Source organism: Pyricularia oryzae, chromosome 1 (genome assembly GCF_000002495.2).
Source record: "Pyricularia oryzae 70-15 chromosome 1, whole genome shotgun sequence".
Lineage (NCBI taxonomy): Eukaryota > Fungi > Ascomycota > Sordariomycetes > Magnaporthales > Pyriculariaceae > Pyricularia > Pyricularia oryzae.
Window position 1 is genome coordinate 4936704 of NC_017844.1, and position 21255 is coordinate 4957958.

A 21255-nucleotide genomic window follows, 5' to 3' on the forward strand; every position below is an offset into this window, starting at 1 on the left:
GCCCAACACTTGCTGAATCTCCATCACATTCAATTCATTCATCCGTCATCCTCCCTCCGCGCCCTTGCGAGATGTAAACCTCTGACAAACCGCGACAATGCCACCACCGCCGAACCCGGAGCTTCGAAGGCAGGTGATTGCCATCTACAAAGGTAAGCGGCCCTTGATCAACTCAACCGACAGCACACGGTGTTTTCAAATTTCCCATAGCTCTCCCCCGGGACCAGCCCACATACTAACGCAACAACGAAACAGAGCTCCTCAACCTCGGAAAAGACTACCCCCAAGGCGGCCTGACATACTTTCGCCCTCGCCTGCACAAGGCCTTCATGTCCAACGCCCACCTGCGCGATGAGGATAAGATACGGGAGGGGATTGCGCGCGCCGAGTTTGTGCAGAAAGGTATTGTTGTGCTTTCACCGGGGGGCGATTGGTGATGGTCTTTGTGGACGCGGAAAGGCTGACACTTTAGGTGGACATATCAATGAGTAGAGATTGAGGCGTTATACTACCTCAAGCGATACAGGACGCTGAATAAACGATACAGCCCCGGCTGAGGACCGTACAAAAGAAACAAGAAGCAAGCCCAGGAAGACCTTCCCCCCAGGTTTGAGCGCCTCGAAACAAAAACACGATACAAAGTTGAACAGCAGATCACCAGTCCACACCACGCTGCCCACATCACTCAAGCGAGCCTAGAGAATAAAATAACAGACATCCAGGGCAACAAAACGCTGAAATCTGGGCTCCAAGCTACGGGTGTGTTTGGGGATCCCAAAGCCTACACATCACAACCTGGTCGGGCAATGTGGTGATCTTTCTAATCTTGCAGCTGGTGGCGTTTAAACAGGTCTCGTGCTTGCTGATCGTTCCCCTCCTATTCAGCTACCACTCTGGCGGGTCTGGCTTGTTTCTGGCAAAGCGAATCAAACAAGGAAATATGAGGAATGCCGACACACGTGGCGTGTCAAGGACTGGAAAGCTGCAAGCCGAGACTGCAAGCATGCAAGGACGTCAAAGAGGAATGTACACTTTTTTTTTGGAGAGAAAAAAAAAGCGTCTTTTGTTTTAGCCAAGCTTCATATTCTGAAAGACATAGATCAAAAAATCATAACAATCAAAAACTGGAATGAACAAAACAACTGAGTTCATAAAAACGCCGCATGCCGCCTGTGCCTGTCTCGTAACATTGTCTGAAGAAAACGAGCTAAAAGAACAAACATCCAAAAAGAGAGGGATGGCGTAAACGACTACAAAGGACCGCCTACAACACCTTGGAAATCCTCATCCTACTTTCTCTTTCTGGCCCACCAAGCCCCCAACTCGAGACATTCACCCCAGCTTGTACCGTTCTCCTTTAGCAGGTCGTTCATCATCTTGCCGAGCCACCCGTCCCACTCGTCCTGACTCTTTCCGCTCACTTCCCTCAGCACCGGTTCGAGGCTCTGGATCAACTGCACAACCGTCAGCAACGCCGTCCTACGCAGCGCCGCCTGGTTTGCCGACAGCGCCTTGCCCTTGCCGCCGGCGCTGGTCGTGCTGCTGCTGTCGTTGTTGTTGGCAGCACCGCCGCCCTCACCCCGCAGGCCCTTGACGTAGCTTTTACCATCCTTGGTCACCACACCGCCGACACCTTCGCGCTCCCACTTGACCTCTGAAAGTGGAACTGCCAGCCTCTTGGACCCGATCCCCACGAGGCCTTCCTCCTGCAGCAGAAGGGGGTTGATGATGGTGCAAGGCACCGGGCTGAGCGACCGCGCGTCAAGCGCCTTGGTCACCCAGCTGTTATATTCGACCAGGTAATTGTTGAGCGGCGATGACATGGGTGTGTTGGCCGTCATGACATAGGCACCCAGCGACGCCGCCGCTCTATCCGGGTCCTCTTCCGATGAGCTATCATCTGAGTCCTCGTCCTCATCCGAGTCATCTTCAGAGCCCTCAGAGTCATCTTCGGCAGCCTGCTTGCCCGACCCGGAGCCTAATGCTGTGGTGGGGACGTGGGGCCGCAGCATGCGGACAATGTAGTCGGCCTCCCAAAACTCAACGACGCCGCCGGGACGCAAAATGCGCATCACCTCGTCCATGACGTCGTCGCCTACGCTCTGCGGCGCCGACATAGTGACGCTTTGTAACATAACAAGGTCGAACTCGTTGTCTGCAAACGGGTAGGGGGTCTTGCGCAAGTCATGCTGGACGAAACGCCACTTCATGTCCTTATCAGGTCGCGGAGGGATGTCAAGACTGTCGCTGCCGCCGCCGCCGCTGCGGCTGCTGCTGGAAGAGGCGCCGCCGCCGCCGATGGGTACAATGTCGAGGCCGGTAAATTGGACGTTTGGATGACCCCTCTTGGACCAGTATTGGTGGCACTTCATACTCCAAAAGCCAGATCCGCAGCCAATGTCCAGCACGCGGACGGGTGGGCGGTCACGGAATACGGGCGAGCATATCGGCCTGCCAAAGAGCTTGAGCATCATGAGCGTGCGCAGCGACTGGCGGTTGAGCTCTGGCAGGTCGACCGGCAGAGGATAAAGGACGGTCGGGTCCGCAATGTATGTTCTGCCATTGCGATTGACAAAGTACCTCTGAGGGCGGACACTTCGGCGATTCTGAGAGCCCTCGGCGTCGGAGTGATGATCCGTCGAGGACATCCTGGTGCGACCACTTAGAGACGTGGCGGCGGAGTTGCTCGAGAGGCTATCCGTGGTGTGTGAGAGGGGTATAATGTTGAGTTTATGTTTTGTTGAGGTGCCATGTGGCATGGCGGCATAATGATGTTTTCTATTTGTTTCGTGCGACTTGGGTTGGGCCTGAGTCGATGACGTCTTATTGAATGGGGGCAACGGCGCCTGCGTCGAGGACTGTTGCTTTTGGCTTCGTCTGTCTGAAATGTGTTGTGAGATTCGCTGACTGAAGGAGCTTTTGCTAGGCGAGGCGAGAGCGTATGGTATAGAAGCTCCAGAGGCAGCAGCGAGAGCAGCTATCGAGGGCGAGATGTTATTGACGACGCCAACAGCTAAAGCCGGGTTTGATTCGGCGGTAGCTGGTGCGCTCGCGAACCTTGGGACGGAGTTCGCAGGTTGCAAATTGGTGTTGATCTGCAGTTCCTTGGTCTGGTACTTTGAAGACGATGCTGAGCGATCCGAGGATTCCGGTGGCTCTTGGAGCTGCCGATGTGGTTGTTGCGCAGAGGCGGGAGTAGAATCGGGATCAGATTCTGCTGCGGCTAGCACGTGTCGGTCAACGCAGGGCGGGGCTGTTGCTGCTGGTGCGTCGACGGCGGGAAGTGGCCAATTTTGAGATGAGTAGTAGAGGCTTTGATCGGACTCAGTCGACGTAGACTGTTTGGCACTGCTTTCTGGCGTCGATGTCGCAGCTTCCGGTGACGTCGCCGTTCGCCTCAGATGCAAGTGGTGGTGCCAGCGGCTCGAATGAGCGGGGCGCTCCCTGTCACCGCTGGCAGCTTCCCCGTCAGCGCCTCCTCGTTGGGGGGTGTTGCTGTCGGTGGATGCTGTCCTCGCGTGGCCAAACAAGAGCGGGCGCCGATTGACGGCCCGACTTGTCGAACTGGACCTTGCGAGAGGCTGTGACTGCGGCGGTGATGAAGCTGAGCTTTGGGAAGAAGAGTCTCTCGTCAAGTTGGACGGCGGCTGGCGGTTGTTGTTGTTGTTGTTCTTCCTGTTGCTGCCCACTCCCTGATGAAAGGGGGGGCTGGCTGCTGCCCAATAGTACATTGCGACTAGCAAACTGAGTTTTGCAGCCCACCCGGGAGACAAAATACTACGCTAAAACGCTAGTCAACCCCTGCTACTGACCAATCAGCCGCTGCCGGAAAGCTGTTCCGGGGGAGGACCAGGTCCCGCACAGCGCTGTATCCGTAGCGAGTTGGATGGTGGGGTTGTTCGTTGACCCTTTTTCGAGGTGATTCTTTCCTTTCCTTCTCTTTTCCTCCTCTCAATAATAATACCCCTTGTACCGTCACTCTGGGTAGGTACCTAATGAAGAGTGGATTTGCACGGCTGCCCAGCAGTCAGTCTGATTATCCCTGTTTCCTGCAATGTCTGTACTGCAAAGGTAGCAATAGACAGTCGGGTTCTCTTCACGCCAATAAGCGCTGGCCCCAAGTCCGATACTCACCGTCGAGTCGACTGGGTTTCCTCCAAAAGTAAAACAAATGTCAAAAAGAATATACAAATTAAGCTCTGATACTCGTTCGTGGCTCAGTTCCTAACGCAACGCTCGCTCGACTCGGTATCGGGTTTAATCTGAAAACGGTAGGTCTCGGACCTCGAGGTCGGAATGCTAAGGTGCCGGCCGCAACGTATGTCCTTGTTCAGGACGGTGGGCAGATAGGTGGGCTTGTCGTGGAGGGGTATCGGCAGGTATCCAGAGTTCATCCAGTATCTTCCCCGACGCGCCTGCCTGTCCTGGGGAAAGAACCGACTCGCAGAGGCTTTCTTCTTCTCCTCCTCCTCTGTCTGTCTATAGACGAACCAGAGGTTGTTTTAGCGTTTTCGGTCGAGTCGTGGCTTTGTTTCTTTGGCATTATTTGGTCCTCTTCTCCAAACACCTCTTGAAAACCCCCCAAAACCCATCACATTCCTTATCGATTTGGGAACTTGGTATATCGTTCGATTTCTTGCTTCTTTGATTCTTTTTTTTTTTTTTTTTTTTTTTTTTTTTTTTTTTTTGAACCTTCTTGGCCAAGACCCTGACCACCCAGTTGGTTGATTCGGCCAATTCCCGTTAACCAGCAGGCTAGGCTACGTTGGAGTAGCTTCGAACCAAAGTCCACAACCTAACAACAGCACAAGTCATGGGAAATTCGAGAATAATATGCCATGCGTTCTCTGCTTGTTGGGATGAGTTTTCCGTGCATTCCCTCCAAACTTGACAATTTTACCTTGGCAGCTCGTCGTTTGTCAGCTTCAGGATTTGATAGACGTCTGTTCTGAATCGCAAATGGATTCTTCAGGCCTCTTTCAGTATCGTTTTCGTTCGACTCGATGGCTCCGTCGCCCCTGAAATCATCCTTGTCCTCGCTTGCGATAATGCGACCTGCTCAGGCACCAGTGCGGCGGGCGCCAAACGTAGCCACTGTCGTTTTCTTGTTTGAGCCTTTTGAGGTCCTCTTCAAAAAGTTTCCAATTACGTGGGCTTGCCTTCGTTCGTGTTTGCTTCTCGGAAGAAAGAACAGAAGGAACGTCTATGCAACTTGGCCGACTTGGTTGCGACTTGTATGCTGGTTATAACTTGGTAGGTGTGCTGTTTTGCTCTGGTCTATTCATTAAAAGATCGACAAATATGTCATGGGCCGACGTTCGGTATAGTATGAGCCAAAAACAAATCTGGCTTGCCTGTTGAAGAAGCGGTTCAGCTGAAGGACCAGTCCGAATTGCATCAGCTCGGCGAAACAGCACCCCTTATGTGTGCGAGAACACCCTCCCTCCACGACTCACCCTCGAGAAATAGTTGCCCTCTTCATACATTCCAAACTTGCCCCGATCTAGCCTAACCCCCCAAGAGTAAAGGCGAGCTGGAACGAATAGGACATGGGGCCTGCGAGACAGGACACGTCTAACCGCTACCTCGGACTTGGATGGTAAGTGTGCTTGCTGTTGGGGTGTGACCGAGAGGCAAGACCCTAGCTCGAGCATCCGTCCGGCCGTTTTCTTGATCTTATTGGTTGTTTGTCTCTGATCCTCCCGAGGAGGCATCGTTGTTGTGGGGATTTGCCCCGGACATCCAACAAACCAAAACAACCTTGAGAAGTTCAGCCAAATCAACCCTTTTGAAGGGGACTGTTTTCTTGTCAGGGGCTGATTTTGGCTGTTCGACAACATACAGGTATATTTCTTTGCTTATATAGTTGTCAAAAAACTATTTGATCAAGCAATGTTATCATATATATTGCGCTGCCTTCCTGAGATGAAGGATACATGTGAGTCCCGCATGGCCCCCCAGCTTTGTGTTTCCCCGCACCCGAACGATGCTACACATCCCGAGGTATCCTTCCCGACATGGCCGTGCCACAGCAGCGCGTGCTTGGCTCATGCCTAGACCTTGGTCTCTTGGAAGCCCTACACGAATCACAGCGTATCGGCAGGGCCCATAATCTGCAACACTGCATACTGTAATGTCTTTCTCTTTGTTGAGCAGGAGCTGTATCGTATGGGATTGGTTTTGATGCTGAATGCGGTTGTGATGTCTCTGACCACTGCAACCTTCCGTTCCTCGTCAAAAACCGACCAAGATAAGCGAATAAACATCTGGCGGCACCATCCTTGGCGTCTTTGCATTTTCTCGGGGTTTGAACGCGACAGAATCTCGGTTCTGGGCGAAAAAAAAAGAGAAACTCGAATTGAACCGGGCTATGACATAAATCGGGAAAAGGTGATGGTCGACACGAAACGGCTAATGTTAATTATTTGTCCACACCAAACCCACGGATCAGCTTTGCTTCCGTAATTTGACGACCCCGGTGCTACACGACGAAGCCTCCAGATCTGGAAATGGCAAGTTTTGCCTCCCACAAGCAAAGAACAAAGAAAAGAAAGAAAAGGATTTTGTCAGCCTTACTACTACATTACGAGGTTTGGCACAGCATTTATTTGCGTCTTGCATCAAGCCAGTTTGTCCCTGGCAAACCTTGGTCTCACGTCTCGAAGGAGACCGAGACAGATCTGGGAAAATAAGGAGGAGGCACTGCAGTTAAACGATGGTTGCTCCTCCCGGACAACTCGCTAGGCACACGATCAAGCCCCCCAAAGAGAATGACAAATGCGTATAGGAGATGCGTTCCCACTTAAGGCTGAACAATATGGCCAACACTCGGTCTCATTTTGTAGAGGAGGGGGGGTTTCCTTACTATGTAAAAGACCATTCCAGGCTTGGATGGGAGATTTTACCCGCGTTTACCCGCCTCACCGGTTGCGTAGAAGCTTCTTACACACTGCGGCACCCAGCAGGGGTTCATACACCCACATGCACTTTCTCCTATTTGATGCTTGTGATGAACACGCCGTGAATACGCTTCCAATTTTGTTGGTGAATTCCTGGGTCAGGTGTTTTACTTCCGCACTGGGGTTTGGGAGTATGCATCTTGGCATGTATAGATGGTGGCCTGTTCCAAGCCCACTCGCTGGCCAACGTCCTTGCCGGACTGGGGCTCAACAGATGATGCTAGAAGAACACTGTCGAAGATGCTCCATTGGTCTATCCCAATTTGGTTCAATACACCCAAATCAGGTTCGTCGCTTGCTTGGATCAAGAATGATTTCAACGCCAAGGGATTGACCATATTAATGGCGGCTAGAAACGACCGACATGACGACCTTGTTTCTTGAGCCTCGCTCTATTGCATTCTGGCTATACGGAATCGACGGGTTCCCCAGAATTCTAACCCGTTTTTCTTTCGGTTTCCTACTATATCCTCGTCGGCTGAATTCTGATCTGCCCTGCGCTTAGACTCCATCCTCTGCGAGTTGGCCCATCCCGTTAGTCCCCATATAACGGGATCGGGCTTTAGAGTTGTCCACTAAATTTGCTGCTTTCTGCAACAAGAAAGCGTAATTTCCAATCTCTCTTATTCGCCGCCAAAATGATGGTAATGCAGCCGGTGTGCTTGCGGGTTTTCTGAGAATTCTTCCCATGATTGGATATACGTTTATCCCTACAAGAAAGAACAGCAAGTGTCATAATATACTACCCTACCTAATCAACGGCTTGATATAGGCCAAGGGACTGGGCGTTATTGTCTGGAATATACCCTGCTATGGAGGGGGGTACACCCCCAGGGAGACACGTGACTACATATAAGCTGTCTGGAGTCGTTGTCTATTCTTTTCTGATTTTTTTTCATACCAATTCCAGGGATCTTGCTTGGTCGACATCCGGCCGGACAAAACTCGGAAATGGGTCTAGTCCGGGGCCCCGGAGTCAGGTTGCGAACCTCCCCCATATAAGTTCCCAAATGAGCATGATGCCTGTAAAACGAATAATAAATAACATCAAGAACAGCATGATCTCCGCTTAGTGGTATCTGGAAGTCTCGGAGGCGGGACGGGCTCGATAACTGGGGGTGGCAACTCATCATATATACGAGAGCAGAACACGACGTAAGGGCGCGGAGGAACAAGACCCGAGACGTTGAACAAAACCAGGGTTGCCATGTTTTTTTTTTGGGAGTATGAAGGCCTTTGTGTGTTTCCCCGCCTACGGGGATTTCTGTATATTGTTTTGTGTTTCTTAATCGGCAAACAAAAGATAAAAATCCAGCACCCTTTTCGTCAGTAACTACCGGTGAATTTCCTTGACAAACCACACCCCCGACTCTCCTAATCTGTATCCCATCCGCACGACTCTTCCGCTGCACGTTCTCAGGGTGTCGAGAAGGAATTCCCAGGCGGCAGGCCCCGAAAACGGACCTCAAGGGGCGGCCGAGGATTGCCCTTGGCCATCTCCCAAGCTCCTGCCACAAAAACCACCCACAGACGGATCATGAGCGAAAGAGTGGTAAAAAGTGTATACCAAAAAAGAACAGAAGAAAAAAGTAGAAAAAAGTGAACAAAGAAATTAACCCGCCTTTGCATACACTACCTCTCGATATCCCCACGATATATTGGATCACCAAAAAGACATGTAAGAAAACTCCCTCTTTTGCAAGTCAAGGTTACGGGGCAGACAAAGTTACTCCTACCCCCAAAACAAGCATACGAAAGAGTCGGTTTTATTTGAATTCCTTTTCTCTTTTTTCTTCTTCTCTTTTCTCTTTTTGTTCATCTTTCATTATCCTTTGGACTGGATTTGGGGGAGCATGGAGAGTTTCTCGACAATGAAAACGCTTGACACAGCGAAAATGGACTCCCCCACAGAGACGGGAAACCAAGAAAAGAAACAGACCGGACAAAAGCTACCTACAAGTAGACGTTTGCTGTGAGAGCCGCCCTTTTTCTTTTTCCTTTCCTTCCTTTCCTTATAAGACCAGATCCAAAAACGAAAATGGGACGAAAAAAAAACGAAAAAAAAAAATCGAGACTTGATAGCGAAAAAAGAGAAAAACATACAAAACGCATAAAGACAGAAAGAAAACGAAACGAAACGATAAACCCAGACAAGCAAAACGTCAATACGCAACATGATACGAATCGAAAAGGGCGGGGAGCGAGGGGTCGACCAGTGAGCAAAAAGCACATCAACGACGCCACTACGCCCCCGATGATCCTTGTCCACCGCCGCCGCCCTTCTTGTCCTTCCTTGCCTTGATGACAAACTCTGCCATGATCTGAATGTGGTCGGCCGGGAAGTGGTAATTGGGGAAACCAGGCACACGCTTGAGGTGTTGCAAGTCTGGCGGCCCGAGCAGCTCCACCACCTCGAGGTTGTTGGACGAGTACCAGATGTAATCAATGACATTGGCAAAGTCGGGCACATAATTGGTGAAGGGAAGGTCGTCCGGCGTGTTGGCAAGGTGTACGTACGCAGACCGGAGGCTGAATGGGTGCTCGATGCCATCGCGCGTGAAGATGCCGTACTCGTGGCCTGCCAGCTCTGGGTGGTCAGGTGCCAAACGGCCCTTGGACAGCAACTCCACGACACCGCTTTCCGAGGTGGAATTGTAGTCACCACATACAAACAACGGAATGTCCGTGTTGTTGCGATACTCTTGGGACGGCGCCGGCTCGACGAGCACCTCGTCTTTGGTGTCGGCTTCGTCCGAGCTGGGGAGTCGAATCATCTTCTTGTCTGCACAAGCAGGCCAGTTGGTGTATTTGGCCGCGTACTTTGTGATCTGTTCCATGATGATGGCCGTCTGGACGATTTTGACATCGGCCAGTGTACCCTCCCACGCCAAATGTGCGTTTGCAACTATCATCCTGGCGCCCGTCCTTCGGCTCTCGAAGAATCCCAGCACCGCGATATTGTCTTTTGGCATGACACGATTGAAGATATCGGTCTGGGATTTCATGTCGGCTCTATTGATGGCAATGCTCTGAGGTTCAATCACTTGCTTGTCGAGCAGGATGAACTTGCTGTTCTTGTAGAAGATTGCGCAACCGTCAACCTGCAGACTTTGCCTGTCGCTCATGAGCTTAGCCTTGGTACGGGGGAAGTGTATGCCCTTGTAGTCTAGCTTTGCCAGCTCGGGGCTGAAGTCCTCCCGGAAAGCTTCCGTTGTGACCTCCTGCAGACACAGGAAGTCTGCGTCACGCTCTTCGATTTCTTGGTAGATCTTCCTCCTACGGTACTCCCACTGTAATGCCCCCGATGGGGTGTAGCCGTACATGTTCTCGGTCGCATATCGCTCGCAAAGAATGTTCCAAGAAAACACCTTTATCCGTTCTAGGGCTGAAGAGACATCTTCTTGTATCGTTATCGGCTTCCGGGGCATGGGAGGCATGGGGACTGTAGCGCAAAAAAACGAACAAATCAGCAACTACTACAACGTTGTATACGTTGATCGATTCCAGACGAGGAACAAGAGGGACTTACCAGGTTGTTTCTCAAGCAAATCCTTGATGAGCACGGCTGTACCCTTTTCCTTGATCACGCTCATGATTTCGGGGTCTAACGGGTTGCCTTCAATTCCAAGCTGTTCCAAATGATGTAAGGACCCCACCTCATGCGGGAGTGTGTGTATCTGGTTGTTGAAAAGAAGCAGCTGCTTCAGCGATGTGCACATGCCAATCTCCGGGGGCAGGTCTTTGAGCATGTTGTGCGATGCGTCGAGGATGCGTAGTTGACGCAGTTCGCCGATGGCTGGAGTCAATGTGTCGAGCCTGTTTGAGCAGATGTATAATTCCTGCAAGAACTTGTACTTGAACAGGCTCATAGAGAGGCTCCTGATCTGCTGCCCGCTCAAGTCCAAGTTCTTCCACAACTGCTTTTCTTGTGGTTTTGCAGGGACTGGCCGTCTCCTATCTTCCGTTTCCCCCTCGGCAGCAGTCCCATCGGCACCGGCGGCTGAGGGCGCGACCCTGTTGTCACTGGCCTTTGTTCTGGCGTAGTAATGCGGTTGCCCCTCATCGTGCATAGTAGCGTGGGCTCGCTTGGACAACTCGTGCAGGCGCAACTGCTCAGCCCAGTGTTCTGTGATGGGCTGTGCCTGGCCGCCCCTCGTTACCGAGTTGTGGCCATTAGGCAGGTTGGCCGAGAACGGGCTCGCAGTGGCCAGGATACCGCTAGAATAGTTAGAATGGTGTCCTATAGCGCCAGAGTTATTCGATTGACCCGAGTGCTCCTGCTGGAGACTCGGATGGTGCTGGGCGTGGGACTGGTGTTGGAGGGCCGATTGTTGCTGGAAGTTATAGTGCATCGGCATCCCCCGGCCTGGCTGGTTGTTGTTCAGCCGAGGGTTGTGCCCCTGCTGTTGATTGTGGTTGTACATGCCTTGAGGCGTCTGGCTCGGGGAGCCGGTACGGTTTGGGGATCGTGTCGGCGATGGCGGGAGTGAGGCGACGAAGTGGTTAAGGAGAGATTGCAAGATGTGGGCGTTTTGTATAGTCGAGTTCGGCGCGTTTTGCTGATAAAATATTGGCCCAGTCGACTGCTGCTGATACCTAGGCCCGCCGGCCATCTAGGTAGGATTGATGTTGGGATGTGGAGCAACAGCTGAGCCCTGGCGGGAGGGGAGGCGGGTGAGATGATGGAGATGGTTTGCGCCAGTTCGAGCGAAGACGCGAGCTTCAATCCGCATAAGTAGCAAATCTTTCTCTAAAACGAAAGGATTGTTGGCGACGGGGAAGCATGGGCTCGGATCGTTCGACATGGACGGGGATGCGCGCGAAGAGGGAGGGACGGTTGTTCGCAAGTCCAGGATCGGCTCGGCTCCTGCGCACGTTGCTCAGACCCGCGGTCGTGGGTTGTCGGCTTCAGAGGCGCTCCATCAACGAAAGACTCGCTTGTCGGAGCGGCTAGCTGGGTGACTGCTAGCCGTCTTGGTTCGAGGGCGGAAAGATCCAGAGGATCAGTCGACGCGGTCTAGATGGGCTTTGGTGCGCCTGGGGTTTCGAAAGCGGAGGTGGTGTGTCCTTTCGCTCACCTGCCGCAGTGCGTCAAGTTGTTGAGATTTGGGTGTGCGAGCGTGCAAGTTCTGTGTCGGGCGATTCAGCCAATGGTGGGTTAGCAAGTCGAGTTTATTGATTTTTTGTCTCGATGTTGCAGCGAGACAAGGGAACTCAAGACAACGCAAGGCAGTGAGTTCTTGTGTGTAGGTAGTCAATCTAGCCACGGGGTAGGATTTGGGCTTAGGATTGCGATCGGAGCAAAAAGCCTGCCTGGCTAGACTGTACTGTGCTGCTGTGCTGCGCTGCTGCGGATTGGATGGCTGACTCCAGTTGGCCTGGCCGGCCTTGCAGACGCGAGCCAGATTGGGCTCCGGGTGGGGCGACCTCCAAGCTGCCGACATTGAAAGGAGCGGTTGATGCTCTAACTAACCTTGAGTAAATGAATGTGTCAAAGACGGTATGCTGTGTGACTTGACGGATAGATACTGGTGATGAAAAATATCGATCTCTTTTTTGTTTATTTTCTGTATTTTATTCCCTTTTCTTCCCTGGCGATCGCGTACTGCTGACTTGACACTGGAGCTCAACTGGCGACTTGTTGTTCACCTTCTCCAGCTTCGCCAAGGACATAGAGCTGGGACCGTTGGTTAGGTCAGCACAGCCACGTGACTCAGCCTTGTTTCAGTTGTCACCCGCTTCCTGTGGACACGTGACCGGTGTCTAATTATTGGTACAAAGTGTCCAACAATGGAAAGATGGGAAGGAGTAATATAATTGGTCCTGCCTGGTAATTGACCGCTCGCTCAATCCGTAATTGAAAGATTCCAAGAATCTGACACCACTCCCTCGGCATTCATTGACGTCTAGGTCCTCACATATAATATGTACTCATACAAATCCATATCTTCAGGTCAAACACAGATTGCTTCCATTTGCAGAACCGGTTAAAACAAATTCCTCATTCAGAAATGACGGAACAGAGAGACCAAGCAAGAATCGACAAAAATACATGATGATCACACCAGCCGTGCCGAGTCTTACCACGAAGCGCGCCAGAATCTGATTCATTTTATCAAACCTTGGTCCGGATTTTACCCTGTTGCCTACACCCGGTCCATGCCAACCTGCCATTTAAGATCTTCTCGTCACACGAGTTCGACTTTGGCCGCAGCGATGGCTCGACTCGACTCACCATAGCCGCTGCCTCTGCATCATTCTTACTAGTTGGGAACTGAAGCTCGACTGCTTGGCAACCGTGAGAGCCGTTCGCCCGTCCCCATCGGCTCTACTTGGATCTGCTCCAGCCTTTAGCAACATTCGAGCAAGAGCCATCTTGACCGCAATGCTGGGCCCGTTTTCCAACGCGGCCATCAGCGGCGTGCATTGGCCCGGCCCCGGGGCATTTGGGTCGGCAGAGCCGTTCTTCGGCAAGAGCAACTGCCTCACAATTCGCTCGTCTCCTCGCTCACAGGCCACGTACAGTGCCGTTTTGCCGTGGTTGTCAAGTAGATTTGGGCAGGCCCCGGCTTCCAACAAGAATTGGACCATCTCTTCGTTTCCGTTCTCGACCGCCAGGGAAAGTGCCGACTTCCCGGCGTGCTCCACTGCCTGAAGCAGCTGGACATCGGCGCGGGAGCCCGCTGTTGTTGTCAATTCCTTGGGTTGCAATGAGCAGACCAGCCGTTGTGCGTGCTGCACCAGTAGTTTGGCGACACGTACACCTCCCTTCTTGTCTTGGCACAAGTGCAACGCAGACTTTCCACGGTAGTCGGATACAACTGACCCATCAGCATCAATGAAGCACGCCTCGCTTTCCAGAAGAATGTGGACAACCTTATGGTTACGTGTGTGGCACGCCAGGAGCAAGGGCGTCATGTGGTTGGAGTCGCGGTGCTCTAGACTCGAAGCACACGTTAACATGGGTCCGATTATTCCTAGTTTTTCCTCAAGTACCGCCATGTGTAGTGGAGAAGTTCCCCGAGAGGCGCTGCAACTCGCGAAATCAAAGTCTACAGCGTCGATGTCGAAGCCTTTGCTCTGTGACCACATGCATGCGTTCACAAGCTCCTGGCTATCTTCTTCATCGGCTTGAAAGTCCTCGGCAACCGCCTCGACGCTGCTTTGTGCTTGCCTCCGAAGGCGCTTCCGTTGTTGTTTATATGAAATTGGAGTTGATAGGTCGGGCCGAAGCTCTTGCCGTATCCACTCCATGTAACCTCTCGCCGACTCAAAGTCCCGTTCGAGATGCATTACTCTAACCAAAAGGTCGCCAGACTCGAGGACTAGGTCTCGCGGAATGGGATACATCTCTCTCCTACCATCGAAGGCGAGCGTGAGGAAATTCCTTGCCAGCTTCAGTCGTTCTGACTGGTCATGTTTGCTCGGAGACGACAGCATGTATATGCTTCCAAGTCTGTGGTATAGGCGACAACGTCTGTGCTGGTCCAGGGCTTCAGTCGGCTCTCTATCATCGTCAGCCAGCAACCCTCTAATGATCTCGATAGCTTCAATCTCGCCATCTCGCGTCCCAGTCTTGAGCAGAATCTCAGCCAGATCCTCCTGCATGCCTGCGAGCTCAGCCCTGGGAGTTGGTACCTCACCGAGGTTGGCCAAAGACATTTTATAGTCGATGCATTTACGCTGAAACCTCGAAGCCTCGACGAAAAGCCCATAAGAAACCAAGTGAGCGACCGCTTTTTGGTCTTGTTCAAATCGAGCCTGCAAAAGGTGAGGGCATGCATAGCCGCAGTTACCATACCGGGACTCTGGTGCCTTTGCAGATGGACTTTTCTTGGGTTCCTCGTCGAAGACGAGATCAACACCACTGTCGCTTGGGCTGATCTCCCGAAGGCCATCATTACTGTATTGAATGGCGCTATCGAAGCCGAATTGCGACATTTGATCGGGTTCGTACAAGCTCACTGCGGCAGCAACCTTTTCAGCCGAAAGCCTCCAAGCTCGAACCTCGTGAGGTATCGAAATGTTGACCTTGGTCATCCCGTCGTTCATATCGATGAGAAATGGGGAGTTTGGCTGCACACCCGGTCTTTTGAGACGCAGTTGTGGCATAGAATCGGCCAACTGCCGTACCATTTTCCTAATCTCTCCCTGGCTTCCTTCTGCAGCCCAAGTCACTGTGAGACTCAGCGTTATCATACTCAGCTGCAGAACGTTATTGTAGCTTTTTATAAGGCTTGTCAGCTGTCTGATTGTACTGGACTCCAAAGCCAGATCAAAGTCAATCCCCCCTGTTTCGAGGGCGGCCTCCTCGTCCTGCTGCCGCTGGCCATCGTGGAGCTTCGTCTCCAGACTCTCGAGCGTACACGTGCACGAGTTAACAATGTTTTGGATGTGCTCATGGTGTTTACGCTCAAAGGGTAGGACTTCGGGGCCGCGCTGGTGCAGAAGCTTGGATATTTCGACGATCGAGTAGTCGAGCGTACGGATGGTGCTGTGGAACTCGCAGACTGCAACGGAAGCGGTCTTGGTTCCAACGATGTAGCGGTCGATGGCTTGCAGCAGCGTGGTGCACATTGCGGTGGTTTTCCCCATGCCGGCTGCTTTTGACATGAAATCCATGTTGAGAGGCGACGGGTTCAGGGAACTCGGCGGTGGGTTCTGGCAAGTGTTCGAGGCTCAACTTGAGCTAAACCATGACCCAAGTGCCTGGTTCTTCTTTCTGTCCGGGTGCTGGCCGAATGTCTTGGCTGTTATCTTGAGGCTTTGCTGATTTCTGTCTTCTCTTTTGAGTTTTGGCGAAGTTGCTTTCTCATTCATTTTGTTTGGTTTTCGTTATCAAACTTTCCATCCAGGTTGTCGTCAAAGTCGTCGATATCCTGGAAGACTGATACCCTGGAAGGATCCGGTAGCATGCCGTACAGTCTGGTGACAGTAGTTTGGGGCAGTCTCTTGTGAGATGCATGGGAGATGTGTTGCCTCTTGATGACGGCTGACGTGGGGACCCCGGGATCATAAACGCGCCGACGCGGTAGGGCTGAGCAAAATGACAGCCGACGCGGGGGACCGACCAGTCACTCACTGTATGCAAGCGCATACAATTGCTGCGCCGCGAAGGGAAAACCCCCCAAAAGTAATATAACCCAGGCACCCGACATGTGACTGAACCTGGTCAGTCTTCGGCCCGGTGATTTCGTGTGGGGGTATTTGTTTTGAGAAGGGGGTAACAGTTCGGCTTGTCTAGCTGGACTTGAAGCGCGTGTTACTCCTTGTTTGGACCCCACGGCCAACTGTGCCTTAAATAAAACCTCAAGTCACAGAATACGCCAGTTGCTGGGCCAATCATGTGCTGTATTTGAGGCTGTGTCAAGGTCCATCAACATAGCTTATGGTTGCACAGGGTGGCAGTACGGTATTTGCTGCTGGTGAACATTTTCATCCACACGGCGTGTCTTCTCTTACCTCCCTTGGCCATCGGATCAAGTCTCGGGGCTCTGCTTTCTTGTCGTGCTCGAATGTTTACCAAGTCAACCAGAGACTTTATCTGAAGTTAACTTTGCTTTCAGGACCTTTTTTGACAAAACTCATAAAACCCCAACAAGTGTGGAATATGCCCTTCCCCTCCAACTTGGAAGTTTGCAACTCAATGGTTGTTTGGCGAGCCAAGCTGGGATGCACTTAGTTGGCTCACACCTATAACATGTGGATTCTGTTTATTGGTGCCGCTTTCTGATCGGCAAGTGATCAACACACCACCCTCTTCCAAATGCTTGCCGCCTTTCTCCGCTCTACTATAGTCGGCTGCCCTCGGCTGACTTGCTGACTGAGAACATACGCAGCAAGACAGACAGACCAACCGTCGTTCTGATTCCTACTTCTTTGATCGTACCTTTTTACTGATGGCCGGTCGCACAAGGTGCACGAAGCATCAAACTACCGCTTTTTTTTTTTTTTTTTTTTTTTTTTTGACCAACCCAAATATAGGGGGTCAATTCTCCATCATCTCTCCGCAATGTAGCTGTGCCGCAGTCTGCAAACAGTCAAATTTATTCCTGGTCTCATCTAGTCTAGTCGTACAACATGGAAAATCAACTAATTACAGTATATCGAACAGAGGTAAAAGACGGACCAAGATCTCCAAGGGGAAATAGCGGTGTCGCCGATGGTCCGCATATATTGGCATAACAGAATGAACGGCATGTGGGCAGGCAAGTCTTGCACGGTTGCCACCCCCTCATTCTTTCCTGGCCGTGCAGAGGTCCCAGTGAATTTTCTCATGGCCAAGAGACGTTCAACCGAGCTGATTGCTTTCGTCAGCCTGCAGCGTGCTCCGGTGTAACGACAAAATGTTAGCTGGTTATTCTATTCTATTTCTCGTTGGGCTTGGCCTCGATGCCAAAATATCGTGCAGCCATTTGAATGGAGCTGCATGGCAGGCTGTTTGCTTGTGCTTGTTCCAATCCCTTTTTTTTTTGTTTGAATGCATAGTCTCTGGGGGGTTCATTTTCATCAAGAGACCAACTTTATCTACCTAGGTACTCAAAATTCCACAACAGGCCAGTCCAATTTGAGCGGACCTTGATATATGGACATTAGAATGTTTGCTTTCCAAACCGGCCGCTAGCCTGACCTATCTAAAGCCCGTGGCAGCTTCGCCGCCCAAATCGTATACAGATTTCTGCATAATGACAGCCGATAAGTTACCCAGCCCTCTTCGACCCGCATCTACGCCACCGTCGGGAACGCTGCAATCCCCCTATGGCCAGGAGGAGCAGTCCGCCAGAGGCCAGGGAGGTAGCGAAATGGACCCCAACAACAACGCCTCCACCACTCCCCCCAAGACCAACGACCAGCACCGCCGACAACGACTCCAAGCCCAAGCCCGACGGCGACGGATCAACAACCGCGCCATCATCGACAACCCGCTCGCGCACGTGACGGACGAGGACCTGACCCAAGACGCCCAGCAGTTTGCGCGGGCCTGGCTCTCCGACGTGCCGGGGTCCGCCAGGAAGCTCCTCCGCGCCGCGCGCGTGGCCAAGGACATTCGCACCTACGACGACGTGGCGCGCGGCCTGGGCGGCGACGGTGGCGCCGAGCTTCTCCTACCCGTCGTGCTGACTGAGGCGGAGAAGCGCGCGCTGCGGGACGAGCGGGACGCGACGTTTAGCGAGCGCGGCATGCGCGTCGTGGTGCTCACCGTCAGCCTCGCCGCGTTCCTGCAGGGCCACGTCCAGAGCTCCGTCAACGCCGCCTCGACCTACGCCGCCCTGCTCGGCCTGCGGGTCCCCTGGGTGCCGGCCGCCGCTGGGGGTGGCGAGACGGTGGAGCTGGACAGGTGGCGGCTCGGCGCGGCCAACGCGGCCCCGTTCCTCGCCGCCGGGCTGATGGGCTGCCTGCTGGCGCTCCCCGTCAACAAGGCGGTCGGGCGCAGGGGCGCCATGGCCGTCGCGGCGCTGCTCATCCTGGCCTCGAGCCTGGCGGCGGCGTTTGTGAGGCGCTGGGATGTGCTCCTGGCCGTTAGGGTTTTCAACGGGCTGGGGATGGGGATCAAGGCGGTTAGCACGCCGATCTTGGCTAGTGAGGCTTCTGTTGGTGAGCATTGTTTGCCATTGAACGTCTTTTGTGGATGCTGTTTATTTTCAGAGTAAGGACTGATGGCGGCGCGAACACAGGATTCTGGAGAGGAACGTCGATTCTGGCGTGGCAGCTTTGGTAAGTGCGCTTTGACTTTTTATAAAAAGTTTGGCTCCTGACTTCCTCATGGCCGACTCGGCCAGACGTGCCTCTGACAGACTGTTTATCATCCAGGGTTGCCTTTGGGATCATGATGGGCTTCATCCTCAACATCGTCTTCCACGCCGCGTGCGGCGACAACCAGGACCTCGCGCTGTCTTTGATACTCGCCGGGCCTGTCGTGCCTTCGCTCATGATGCTGGCCGGCCTGTGGTACTGCCCCGAGAGCCCGCGCTACTACATGCGGCCGAGGTCGCCAAACTACAGCCCTTCCAAGGCGTTTACTATTTTGAAGAAGCTGAGGAATACGGAGGTTTGTGCAGGATCTTCTGCCGATGCCTGTCGCTTTCTTTTTTCGTGGGTCTCAAATAAGCGATGGCATATGTAGACCAAGACGAACTCCAGGCTGACTGACTGTGGTGGTTTCCTGTTTAGCTGCAAGCCCTCAGAGATCTTTACCTCATGCACAAGTCCATCGAGCAGGAGGAGTACCTCGGCCTGCCCAAGATGTCCAAACAGATGCGTCGAGGGTTCTTTGGCCGGGTGGTTGAGTATGGGATGCTGATACAACAGCTGTTTGCAGAGAGGCGGTTGCGAAATGCGCTGATCAGCAGCTGTACTGTTAATCTTTGCCAACAGCTGTGCGGGAGTGAGCCATATAATTTCCATCCATTACTCATTCCCCTTGGCCTCGTGTCAACCGTCTGCAGAAACAAAGCTGATGGCTGGCCTGGTGAATAGTAAACATCCTGGCCTTTTACTCGGGAGACCTGTTTCTTCGCATCGGCGCCCGGAGCGACATGAATGACCAGTCAGGATACCATAAGCGCATGGCGGCGTTTGGATTCAGCTGCGGGTTTGGTGAGTTGTTTTCTTTCAAGGTTGAAGTGACAAGCTGACAAGCGGGAAAGGGGCCATCAACTTCATCTTTGCGCTGCCCGCAATCCGAACAATTGACACCCTCGGCCGGCGGAAGTGGCTCATCATCACGCTGCCGCTGATGGCGCTGTTCATGGGGGCTGCCGCTGCTTCCTTTAGCATCCCCGACATGAGATTCAGGATTGGGGTTGTAGTAATGTGGCTGTTCTGTAGGTTTTCTGTTGGTTTGCATCGCGTCGCCCAATCATGGCATAATTTGCAGGACTGACTTTGATTGTCAACGGTCAGTTTTTGCAGCCGCATACTCACCGGGACTAGGTAATTGCGCTGTCTCTTTTCGGTTCATTGTCTGAGCTATAAATGAGGCAAGTGAATAAAGGCCTGATCACAGGACTTACTAAACTGGCGATGTGTTAGGACCTATTCCATTCACCCTCGCTTCAGAGAGGTAGGTTATACTTGACCTCATTTTGAGTTTATCGGCAGTTCATGTGTTAACATAGCTCTACAATAGTTTCCCCCTCTCACACCGTGAGATTGTAAGCGGAACATTCACTGCTTCGGCTATATTTAAACCTCTGGCAGACCAATACTAACTCATTATCCCCAGGGCTGCGCTTTTGCCATTGCCACGAATCTGACCTTTGCCGGGATCCTCTCGATTTTCTTCCTAAAGTAGGTCCATCATCTCCCTCTTCTCGGTCTGGGACAAATCAGCCTAACCCCAGACACCAACTCAAAAAAGCATATACTCGGGCCTCGGCGACGCAGGCTGCCTGGCCCTCTTCTCAGGCCTCAACCTCCTCGCCCTGGTTCTCGTCTTCCTCCTAGTCGAGGAGACAAAACGCCGCTCCCTCGAAGACCTGGACCTCGTATTCGCGGTGCCGAAGCGCGTCTTCATCAAGTACCAGGTCGGGACCTTTCTCCCCTGGTTCATGCGCCGCTGCCTGCGCAGAGTCGTGGGCCGCCGCGGGGCGGGGGACGACGAGGCCCCACCGAGTTTGTACATTGATAGAACGTGGGATAGGGCGCGGCGGCACGGTGGTCGAACCGTCCTGCAGAATGCCGGGCTTGAGCGTCAGAGGACGCGGCAGAGGTGGCCGGGCGGTGGTGGTGTCGGCGTGGGGATGCACATGGGGCAGGCTATGAGTGGTTACAGTGGTTACAATCAGCGGCAGCAGGGCTGGGAGGCGAGAAGGGCGAGCTTGTCTGGGACGGATGATGATAGTTTGCATGCCTGATCAGAGCAGGTCTTGGGAGAATTAAATTCTGGATATTCCTTCAGTATCTAGGTGCAAGATCCACACTATTGAGTGGCCCAAGCTGCACAAGTTGTAAATAAAAAAAAAAGCCAAACATCGTTCAAGATGACCAAGCAGATTCTTTGCTAAGCATAAAATAGCATTTTTGAGAAATGTTTATATCTTCAATCCTGATCTAACTCCGTAGAATCCGTGGAACAAAGTGCCTTGTCATGGAAAAATAACCAAAGAAGAGCAAAGAACCCAGAGAAGACAAAGCCCTCCCAAATAAATCACCTTAAACTCCGTGAACCTTTTTAAACGCCAGCCGCTAAATGCGGAACCAAATATCCAACTGTGGTATCGAGCTGAAATACCCAAATAGATGCAACAAAGTAAAGGAAAAGAACAATAAAAAGTAAAACAAGAAGAAAGATAAA

At 52.4% G+C, this 21255-nt stretch overlaps 8 protein-coding genes across 8 annotated transcripts; 2 read left to right on the forward strand and 6 right to left on the reverse strand.

The window, feature by feature from the left end:
* Positions 1–42: 42 nt before the first annotated feature.
* On the forward strand, positions 43–1162 carry MGG_05358 (LYR family protein). Its single transcript, XM_003710151.1, has 3 exons — positions 43–152; positions 256–402; positions 493–1162. The coding sequence occupies exons 1-3, from the start codon at positions 98–100 to the stop codon at positions 555–557; spliced, it is 267 nt and encodes an 88-aa protein (XP_003710199.1). The 5' UTR covers positions 43–97; the 3' UTR covers positions 558–1162.
* Positions 1077–4685, reverse strand: MGG_05359 (SAM binding domain-containing protein containing protein). Its single transcript, XM_003710152.1, has 2 exons — positions 4135–4685; positions 1077–4016 (listed from the first exon to the last, which is right to left on the reverse strand). Exon 2 carries the CDS (start codon positions 3729–3731, stop codon positions 1290–1292), a length of 2442 nt encoding a protein of 813 aa, XP_003710200.1. The 5' UTR covers positions 3732–4016; positions 4135–4685; the 3' UTR covers positions 1077–1289.
* Positions 4686–5145: 460 nt separating this feature from the next.
* MGG_16336 (uncharacterized protein) lies at positions 5146–5714 on the reverse strand (the record flags this gene model as incomplete). Its single annotated transcript, XM_003710153.1, has 2 exons — positions 5146–5262; positions 5457–5714. 2 exons carry the CDS (start codon positions 5712–5714, stop codon positions 5146–5148), a joined length of 375 nt encoding a protein of 124 aa, XP_003710201.1.
* A 1746-nt stretch (positions 5715–7460) lies between these two features.
* On the reverse strand, positions 7461–8498 carry MGG_16337 (uncharacterized protein; the record flags this gene model as incomplete). Its single annotated transcript, XM_003710154.1, has 4 exons — positions 7461–7669; positions 7861–7982; positions 8216–8223; positions 8424–8498. The coding sequence occupies 4 exons, from the start codon at positions 8496–8498 to the stop codon at positions 7461–7463; spliced, it is 414 nt and encodes a 137-aa protein (XP_003710202.1).
* A 704-nt stretch (positions 8499–9202) lies between these two features.
* MGG_13020 (glucose-repressible alcohol dehydrogenase transcriptional effector) lies at positions 9203–11572 on the reverse strand (the record flags this gene model as incomplete). Its single annotated transcript, XM_003710155.1, has 2 exons — positions 9203–10401; positions 10489–11572. The coding sequence occupies 2 exons, from the start codon at positions 11570–11572 to the stop codon at positions 9203–9205; spliced, it is 2283 nt and encodes a 760-aa protein (XP_003710203.1).
* Positions 11573–12050: 478 nt separating this feature from the next.
* On the reverse strand, positions 12051–12601 carry MGG_16338 (uncharacterized protein; the record flags this gene model as incomplete). Its single annotated transcript, XM_003710156.2, has 2 exons — positions 12051–12088; positions 12433–12601. Coding segments are annotated over 2 exons (207 nt in total), but the record flags the coding sequence as incomplete, so codon positions are not given.
* A 589-nt stretch (positions 12602–13190) lies between these two features.
* MGG_13021 (uncharacterized protein) lies at positions 13191–15581 on the reverse strand (the record flags this gene model as incomplete). Its single annotated transcript, XM_003710157.1, has 1 exon — positions 13191–15581. One exon carries the CDS (start codon positions 15579–15581, stop codon positions 13191–13193), a length of 2391 nt encoding a protein of 796 aa, XP_003710205.1.
* Positions 15582–16902: 1321 nt separating this feature from the next.
* On the forward strand, positions 16903–20947 carry MGG_05363 (sugar transporter). The gene is made up of 11 exons (XM_003710158.1): positions 16903–18554; positions 18635–18674; positions 18771–19008; positions 19131–19344; positions 19437–19556; positions 19607–19783; positions 19863–19892; positions 19992–20022; positions 20089–20113; positions 20185–20249; positions 20320–20947. The coding sequence occupies exons 1-11, from the start codon at positions 17645–17647 to the stop codon at positions 20813–20815; spliced, it is 2346 nt and encodes a 781-aa protein (XP_003710206.1). The 5' UTR covers positions 16903–17644; the 3' UTR covers positions 20816–20947.
* The last annotated feature ends 308 nt before the right edge of the window (positions 20948–21255 follow it).

Coding starts and splice junctions, on each gene's coding strand:
- MGG_05358 (XM_003710151.1), top strand. CDS start 98: ATGCCACCACCGCCGAACCCGGAGCTTCGAAGGCAGGTGATTGCCATC. Junction 153..255: donor GGTGATTGCCATCTACAAAG/GTAAGCGGCCCT, acceptor ACAACGAAACAG/AGCTCCTCAACCTCGGAAAA. Junction 403..492: donor CGCCGAGTTTGTGCAGAAAG/GTATTGTTGTGC, acceptor ATCAATGAGTAG/AGATTGAGGCGTTATACTAC.
- MGG_05359 (XM_003710152.1), bottom strand. CDS start 3,731: ATGTACTATTGGGCAGCAGCCAGCCCCCCCTTTCATCAGGGAGTGGGC.
- MGG_05363 (XM_003710158.1), top strand. CDS start 17,645: ATGACAGCCGATAAGTTACCCAGCCCTCTTCGACCCGCATCTACGCCA. Junction 18,675..18,770: donor ATTCTGGCGTGGCAGCTTTG/GTAAGTGCGCTT, acceptor TTTATCATCCAG/GGTTGCCTTTGGGATCATGA. Junction 19,784..19,862: donor TGTAGTAATGTGGCTGTTCT/GTAGGTTTTCTG, acceptor GTCAACGGTCAG/TTTTTGCAGCCGCATACTCA.